At 34.0% G+C, this 9,531-nt stretch overlaps 2 protein-coding genes across 2 annotated transcripts; both read right to left on the minus strand.

Annotated features, from left to right (window-relative positions):
* Nucleotides 1–2,096: 2,096 nt before the first annotated feature.
* On the minus strand, nucleotides 2,097–4,830 carry LOC145956084 (uncharacterized). Its single transcript, XM_083071644.1, has 8 exons — nucleotides 4,675–4,830; nucleotides 4,410–4,566; nucleotides 4,056–4,297; nucleotides 3,774–3,968; nucleotides 3,623–3,693; nucleotides 3,405–3,504; nucleotides 2,342–2,692; nucleotides 2,097–2,201 (listed from the first exon to the last, which is right to left on the minus strand). Exons 1-8 carry the CDS (start codon nucleotides 4,828–4,830, stop codon nucleotides 2,097–2,099), a joined length of 1,377 nt encoding a protein of 458 aa, XP_082927770.1.
* A 145-nt stretch (nucleotides 4,831–4,975) lies between these two features.
* Nucleotides 4,976–9,069, minus strand: LOC145956085 (uncharacterized). The gene is made up of 6 exons (XM_083071645.1): nucleotides 8,638–9,069; nucleotides 7,353–8,179; nucleotides 7,051–7,256; nucleotides 6,058–6,165; nucleotides 5,568–5,643; nucleotides 4,976–5,477 (listed from the first exon to the last, which is right to left on the minus strand). The coding sequence occupies exons 1-6, from the start codon at nucleotides 9,067–9,069 to the stop codon at nucleotides 4,976–4,978; spliced, it is 2,151 nt and encodes a 716-aa protein (XP_082927771.1).
* Between the last annotated feature and the right edge of the window lie 462 nt (nucleotides 9,070–9,531).

A 9,531-nucleotide genomic window follows, 5' to 3' on the forward strand; every position in this document is an offset into this window, starting at 1 on the left:
GAACTAGGTCTTCCAAACCATGTTATCCCCTAGGACTCCTTCGAGATGTTTCACCCGAAGGGCCTTCCCTAACGGTGTACTCCATATCATATCCCGTCACATAAATGTATATGATGCATGTCACACATTCCCATGTTCATGAACTCAACATTTCACTTTTCATATCTCATCATGTCACTTGTTCTCATATCACATTATCATACTCATAGTCACAAGGTCACATATAAGAGATTCTTATCCTTATTGCTCATAGAACTACATCACTTGCATTAAGACAATAATAAGGCAGTTCTCACACTATTAGCACCTTCAAACATAGCTTAAAACATGCAAAAAATCACGGGGATCGCACCCAACATACTAAACACCGCACCAAAAGCAGAGCAGGACACCTAGCGTGCCTTGAGTGTGCCCGATGAATTAAACGTTGCACCTAAAGCAGAGAAGCTCGCTCGGCGTAGCTCTCCACGTGCACAATGTAGGCCGATCAAGGGGACTCGCGCCTAACAGGACTCAACACATGCCCGACGCGAGTCCTTGGGAACTTCGTTCCTATACTCATGAGTCGGCGCCCGGCGCCAGGAACTACACCGGTGCCCTAGTGCGACCTGTATTTCAAACTTCGCATAAATCTTACATTTTTCACTTCAAACATGTTTTCAAACAAGTCAATTCGGTACAAATCCTCCAAAAAACAACAAGAACATGAATCCTTACTCAACTTTGCATACTTTACCTTAATTTTTGTCAATAGATCATATTCCTAATTGATTCTCATAGGGTTTCCCACAGGAATCCACATAGCACTCTAATTCATATCAAAACTTATCGATTTTTGAAACTGAACACATATTCACACTCAGCAAACATCAAGGAATACAAAAAAAAAACTCAAACATGAAAACAAAAAACATTCAAAAAGTGCTTATTCCTAAGAGTATGCATCAGGCAAGGGATTGATGGTTAATCCTACTACCCAACAGATATTCTCACACCCCTTACCTTGATGAGCAAAACATGAAGCATGAGCAGAATCCAACTGTTCCTCTTCTATGAGTTATCCTTATTCTTTAGAAGGCATAAGAAGGAAATGAGCAAAAAAGTGAATATGTGAAAATGACTCAATAACTTTTGATAACTTTCCTTTCTTAAAATTAAAAAAATAATTAACAAATGACCACCACGTTTTTTCTTCCCTTCTCATAAATAATAATAATAATAATAATAATATTAAACATGTCTTCTCCCTTTTATAAGATAACTTTAAACATAATTATTAATAATAACATACATTTCATAAGAATAACTTCTACTCCAATAATTAAACAAATTATAATTATAAACACTACCAAAAAATGAGTAAATAATGGCATTTTTTTTATTGTTTATAATGGCGGTTTAAACCTCCATTATTCACATAAATGGCAGTTGCCCAAGCTACCATAATTCTTTCCGCCACAATGTATAAAATGGCAGGTATCAGTCAACCGCCAAATTAGTCGCCATTTTATACATATTAAAAAATGGCGGTGTATCTTGATAAAATATGGCAGTTAAAAGTGCCATAATTTTTATTTAAAATAATGTTATTATGTAAATAATGGCATTTATAACTGCCATTATTTTTGTAAATAATGGCATCTTTAAACGTCACAATTTTCTAAAATAGTTGATTTTTATATTTAATATGTGGTAGTTTTAACTGCTACAATTGTATGAACTAACAGTTTTTTCTCTCTATATATATTGCAATGTAAGCTAAAATCAACTAGAATCATATTTAAATATAGCCTTCAAAGTCATCATTTTTAAATTATTATATATTTTGATTCATAGTTTCTCAATTAAAGTATTTAAACAAATTCAATTAATAATTAATTTTTTTTTGTAAAAGTAAATGTTACTTTAATTTGTAATTAAAATATATGTTCTACTTTAAAATTTAAAATGGCAAGAAATCAAAATAGTAGAATTACTTCAAACATAGTATCCTCTTTCAAAATCTAAGTAGTTTAAGTACTTCAAAGACTTCAAACAACAAGAAATCAAAATATAGTAACTCCAAAATCCATAAGTGAAGCTATTCATATGCCTAACTAGGGGGTATTTTGACCACTCTCTAAATCTACATTACTTCCTCCTGATGATCTTCTCATGTTACTAGGTGATGCAGTTCCAGCTCCATTTCCAACATCTGCTGCCTAGAATAAATAAGAAACATTTATTAAATTAATAACAAAGGCCTTGTAAATTACTTAACTTATTAACCATCATTTTCAACCAGTAAAACACAATAAAAGAATATAATATACTAGAAGCAACTACTTATATGATGATATACGTGATGCACAGAAGCGTGAAATAAGGCAACCATGTCTTCAGGAATGTTGCCTCCTTCCTTCAATGCAATGTATGAAAGAAGTGTTTGCTCTTGAGATTTAACAGTAGCAAGTTCAGTTGCCATATTCACAAACTTTTCTTCCATGTTTGATGTGCTTGCACTAGATGAACCAACATTGATACCACTTAGTCTTGTGGTGGAATTCTTTAAATCAATTGTAGGACAAGCGCCCAATCCTAATCCTCGAACATGTCCAGGATGTTCTTTACCAAATATAACACCAATTTCATCATTTGGAGAAATTTCAAATATTTTTTCTGGATTTTGACTTAGAATTTCATCAATTTTCTCCTACATGAAAGTGAGATATTTATAAAATATAACACAAGTTTTGAACCAGTAATATGTATAAAATACAATGCACAAATTGTGTAAACTAAATGGAGAAAAATGCATACAAATGTAAATTAGTTTCCATAGTAAGAATGATAACCAATCAATAACCCATAAATAGCTCTATAGAAATTTAGAAGTTGAATTCGCAAACAATCTATAAGATAATAAATAGATCAATTCACAAACAATTCAAAATTTGGAAGCCAAATTTACAAACTCCACCAAACTGAATTCTCAAACAAACTAATAAATAACTCTCTAGAAATTAGGTTTTACCACTTTGTAGAAAATTTTGCACAAAATAGAATTTCCATGCAAACTATTAAATAACTCTCTAGAAAGTAAGACCGACCACTTCGTAAAAACTCTTGCATAAAATAGAATTCCCAAGCAAACTAATAAATAGCTCTCTAAAAATTATGATTTATCTCTTTATCATTAACAAACTTGCAAATTTATTTTATATGCACATATATAGTTGTTCTACAAGTAATTAAGTTACAAAATATCCAAAACAGCAACAAACATAAAATTTATGCCAAATTTCATGTTACTATGGAAATAATTTAAAAACAATATCAATTTTATAAATATTAACAATGGTAGGAGGTATAAAGCACAAAAATTATTTTGATTCATATAATGAGAAATGAAAGTAGAAATTTACCCCTATTTCCATAGCCTCTTCATTAACATAGCTACCATTTTTTCTCTTATGAGTGATTTTCCACATTTCCCCTCGACCAACAGTTCTACCCGTCTCAATTCTTTAAGAAATTTATGAAGATAATATAAGTAAAAAAATCAATATAAAATCATACTTCATGTAAACAATGAAACTAGAAAGGTCAATGTCAAACTACCAAATTATCCCTTCTTCTTGACAAAGCCATGGCACCACCAGTGTGAGGAATAGTTTGTTTTTTCCTAATCTCTCGATTTCTATTACAAAGCTCCTACAAGTGAAAGTAGAGGCAGTTACTAATATTTAATTACAAGCTACATGTAAATATACTGATATGTATAAAATGTTTACCATTGTAGAAGGTTTTAGGCGATAGTCAACAAATGAAGCCCATTGGTCCATGCTAAGACCCTCTGGCACATTCTTGATAAGGTCATTTCTACTTAAAAGTGGGTCATAAAATTCATTCCAAAGCTTAATTCTATGCTCCCTCCATTGTTTAGCAATTTTAAACATAACATCTCTTTTTGCCATTTCTTCATTTACCTTGAAACAAAATCGAGACTTCAAATAACACAATGTTAGTTCACTATAGTATTAAAAATATAAAGCATGTAATTTAGATTACAATACCTTGAGGGCAGTAACCCACACATTGTCCTTGTAAGCATCTGGCATATCTGACCAACTTTCAAAACTTATAGGAAATAAAAGATGATTTGTTGCTAATTGTCCGCAAACTCCAGCAAGTAAACCAAATGCCTCTCCAACAGGCTGAAATCTTTCATCAAAATCCACCACAATATGCAATCCATTAGGCAAGTTATGAACATCCTTAACCTTCACCTTAAGTTTCTTAGTTATCCCATGGTCATCTAAAAAGGATATTTTGTTAAATAACAGTCAATGATATTAAATGTAAAGGAAAACAAAATCATGAAATAACATAATGTAGGTCTATACATTATAACTATAACATCTACAAACCAAAAATGGTTAGAGTGTCGTCCAACTTTACGTCGTGATGTTTCAGTTTCAGCTTGAGTGCAAATCCATTATCAACTGCTGGCAGCTCAATATGTTGCTGGTTAGATATCTGTAGATGTACAACTTGTTGTTGATTAGGTATTTGGGAAGATGTAGCCTATGGCAATTCAATTTTAAACTATATTAGTCAAAACATTGAGACTAACATGAGAAGTAAAACAAACTAATAAATCAATGTTGAAAACTTAACCTATGTGGAACATACTAGAGTAAAAGTTGGAGCATTAGGAGTCAAATTAGGTTGAGGTGAATCATTAGGCAGTAAATGATTACCCGTTGATGTATCTGAACAAGATGACTCATGTTGGGAGGTTTCACAAACTGATTTGAGCAAGTTCCTAAATCTCTTTGGCTTAGGCATATCTACACATATAAATCATAAAATTAAATTAAATTATTTGAATTATAATAACAAAATTAAACACATCTACTATAACATTTTATTGATAGTTAAAATACACGCATATTACCAAATTATAACCTAAAGTCATACCATTAAAAAATTATTACTCAGTCATTGAGTCATTTTCTTCAACTTCATCATTAGGATTTTCCTCACTTAATAATTCATTATCTCCATCCTCCCTTAACAATTGTAGTTCATCAGAGTCCCTAAAAAATTGATCGAAGTCTTGTTGTGGACATGGTTCGACTTCACAAACTTCAGTATCTCCTTCTCCTCCCATATCATACAAGTCTCTTGGTTTCAAATGGACAGTAATTGTCCAATCTTTATTCACCTCATCATTCACATAATAGACCATTTCAGCTTGAGAAGCTTCAATGAATGGATCATGTTCTTCACGATCACCGGTGTGAATCAATCGTGAAAAATTAATAGAAGCGAAACCCAAGGCATCCTTTTTAAACCCTCTATCTTTTGTAGTATCAGCCCATTTACATTTGAAAAGTGTTACCTTAAAATGACCATAGTAGTTAAGCTCAATGACATCTTCTAATTTTCCATAATATGCCAAATCCGCTTCTCTCATATTTCCATCAAGACTACTAGCAACACAAGATGTTGAAGAAGTTAGAAAAACTCCACTATTTTGAGTTTTCAACCCATGTTCTCGAGTTACAGTTCAAAATTTGAACCCAATAACATTACAGGCTGAAAATATTCTAGCATGTGGTGTTGGACCTTCAGCTAGATACTTGAGATCACTCAACACTGTATTCGAAATGTCTGGATTCATAATCTAAAATAATAGCACTAGTACAAAAGACCCCTTTTACGTCGGGTATTTGAGGCCTTTTACGTCGGAAAAACTGCCGACGAGGAAGCGGGAGACGTAAATTTACGTCGGACATAACAAGTCCGACGTAAAAGTTGTAAAAAAATTAAAAAAAGAAAAATGACTGCAAGCAGAACGGGCCGTTCTCCAAGCAGAACGGGCCGTTCTCCAAGCAGAACGGCCCATTCTACAACTCGGACTTGACTTTTCTTCTGGCTTTTCCTCCTCCTTATTTTCCTCTGCTGGTTTTTCCTCTGGCTTCTCTTCTCTGTTCTCCTCAGGCTTGGCTTCATCCACTGGTTGTTCCTACTCAAAATAAGAAGGCTTAGGGTTTCTAGGCGGTGGAAGACCTCCAATAGAAGACGACGATTTGGCCATTCTGCAGAGTAGTGCTTGTTTGCATTCCAAACAGAAAACATCATCATCAGTTTCATCACAAAAAGAAACATCAAAGAACCCTTCCAAAAGTAATAAAAACAAAAAAAGTAAGTCTAAAAAATTAGAAGGTAGAGGCAAGCACAGAAGGGAAGCAAGAAGAAGGAAATATGAAAGAACCCTTCCAGTTAGATAAATTGTTGAAATCCATTCACATACTCAAAGTAAAGAGCGGCAAGCGCAGAAGGGAAGCAAGAAGAAGGAGGAGGAAACCTTAACCACTAACCCAATGAGAACAGGAGGAAGGCTTTGGAATCGTGGTGTCGTCTAAATTAAAAAGGACAGGGGTGGATTATTTACGTCGACCCTGGTAGGGTCCGACGTAAATTTTAACATCTACGTTGTTCACAATGCATAACCGACGTAGATGTTAAAATTTACGTCAGACCCTACCAGGTCCGACGTAAATAATTTAACAAAAATTACGAAACGTGCCACCGCGTTTTTATTACGTCGGATATTTGTATGTCCGACGTAAAATAGGTGACGTGATATCCTAATTTTCCACTAGTGTAGTGAAAAAAAGTGTTAACTATATTTTACATCATTTTACAAACTCCGATTAAAAATTTAGCAACACAATTTTTTTTTACATATTCTACCTACCCTTCGAGGAAACCAATTAATGAAGTACCTATTAACCATCTTCTCCATCTCTGTAGCTGTAATCCTTCTCCCTCTAGATCTTCTTTTCAAGTGGTCTTTAAATTCACTATAAAATATTCAACAATAATATAATATTTCAATTCTATATATAGTTTGCAGGAGAGTAATATCATTTATAGTTTATGTAAATACTCACTCAATGTAAGGCTTAACTTGAGGACAATTTAATAACACATATCGATGGGCTTGAAATTTCTCCATGGTTGACAATTCAAATGTTGAAAAAGCACTTGCTACTTTACCAATTGGTGGAAACAAGGTAGACAAATTTGAAGAATATCTATCATTAGGAAAATCATCAACGCATCCAGGCCTATTGATTCGTGTCTCAACCCCTTCCATATATTGAGAGCAAAAGGTAAGAACCTCTTCAGCCAGGTAGCCTTCAGCAATAGAACCTTTTGGTTGTGCCTTATTTCTTACATAGGATTTTAAGTGACCCAAATACCTAGCATATGGTTTCACAATTAGTAAATTTGATCAATAAAACTTTTCCATAGGATAGAAAACTATGAAATAAGACATTTATCGCTCAATAGGATACATCCAACGATAATGTACTGGGCCTCCAAGTTTTGCTTCACCAGCTAGGTGACAAGTTAGATGAACCATGATTGTAAAGAAGGAAGGGGGGAATAACATTTCCATGTGACAAAGGGTTTGAACAATGTGAGACTGAAATTGATCAAGATCCAAAAAGCTTAAACTTTTGGCACACAATTGTCGAAAAAAGGAACATAAATCTATTAGTATTGCAGCCACATGGTCTGGTAAAACATTACGTATGGCAAGAGGTAGTAATTGCTCCATTAGAATATGACAATCATGACTTTTTAGGCCAGATATCTTTCCATTTTTTAAGTCAATACACCTTGTAATGTTACTTGAGTACCCATCTGGAACTATAACATTTTTCAAAGTTTGCAAAAATATTTTTTTCTTTTCTTTTGACAGTGAGAACAAAGATGGAGGAAATCTTCCATTAGAATCTGGCCAAAGGTCTTTCCTTATACCCATTTCTTTAAGATCCTTCCATGCTTTAAGATTATCTTTTGATTTCTTAGAGTCATTAAGCAAAGTGTACACCACATTATCACATACATTTTTTTCAATGTGCATTACATCTAAACAATGGCGCAACAAGTTGGTTTCCCAATAAGGAAGATTAAAAAAAAAAAATTTCTTCCTCCATTGTTCTGGTCCAATAGATTCAACAACTTTCTTTCCTCGAGTTCTTTTACCTATTTCATTAGACTCCAATGGTTTCCCAAATGTAACATTAATTTCTTCAACTTGTTTAAATATGTCTGACCCTGACAAAGTTATTGGTGGATCCCTTTGCTCAATTCTCCCATTCGCGATCGACTCAATCTGAATTTATGCCCTCTTTCTAAAAAACGAAGGTGTGCCATAAAACTAAATTTTTTTCCATTATTTAGCCAACAAGAGTCTGTGTCAAAGTTACATGTTGGGCAAGCAAGACTAGTGTGCGTGTTCCACCCAGATAAAGTACCAAGCCTTGGAAAATCACTAATTGTCCACATTAAAGCTGCTCGCATTCTAAACATTTCATTTTTTGAAGAATCAAATGTTTGCACTCCATCAAACCATAACTCTTTCAACTCTTTGATGAGTCGTTGTAAGTATACATCTATGTCATTTCCAGGCATTTGTTTTCCAGGAATGATCATAGAGAGGATTAACGAGGTTTGCTTCATACACTCCCAAGGAGGGCGATTATATGGGATAAGGACTACTAGCCAAATACTATGGCTTGTACTCATGGCTCCAAAAGGGTTGAAACCATCACTAGTTAAGCCAAGTCATACATTTCGAGGATCGATAGAAAATTCTGGATGAAGTAGGTCAAATGTTTTCCAAGCCTCAGAATCTCTAGGATGTCTCATCAAGCCATCTTGGTTGCCCTTTGATGCATGCCATGTCATAGACTCGGCGGTCTTAGAACACATAAACAATCTTTGTAGTCTTGGCTTTAGTGGAAAGTAACGCAAGATCTTTGCATGTTGCTTCTTCTTTTTATCCTTCCACTTAGAAGTCTTGCATCTTTTACATTCTTCTAAGCCCTCATTCTCGTCACCCCAATAGAGCATACAATCCTTTGGGCATGCTGGTATCTTGGTATAATTAAGACCAAGTTTGTTGATGATTTTCTTGGCCTCATAGAATGAGTTTGGAAACTTAGCATTCTCAAAAGCATCTTTTAACAATTCGAGAATCATAGTCATTCCTTTGTCACTCATTTTGCACATACACTTTATGTGATATAATTTTAGTATGAAGGACAACTTTGAATACTTTGTACAAGCTTCATATAGTTGTTGGTTATATTGTCTTTCAACAATGCATCAAACTCTACATTATTAGCATCACTTGCCATATGATGTTGTTCACCATTATCCTCAAAAGATCCATCAAGATTATTGGCATCGTGCGTCATAAACCCAAATGCATCGTTGAGCATGTTATCCATTGGATTTTGAGGTTGCAAAGTTTTTTCTATTACATGTGTGTTTTTAGAGGTCGTAGACTCACTTATTCTTGGTCGTTCACCATGTAAATACCACACTTTGTAATTTTCAGGGAAAGGCCGACATGTTAGGTGTTCTAGAACTATATCCCTTGTTTGCCATTTCTTGAAACCACACTTTGAACATGGACACTTAATGACACAACCATTAGCATGTTCAAAAGCAAAATCCAAA

Source organism: Cajanus cajan, chromosome 3 (genome assembly GCF_000230855.2).
Source record: "Cajanus cajan strain Asha chromosome 3, NIPB_CcT2T_4, whole genome shotgun sequence".
NCBI lineage: Eukaryota > Viridiplantae > Streptophyta > Magnoliopsida > Fabales > Fabaceae > Cajanus > Cajanus cajan.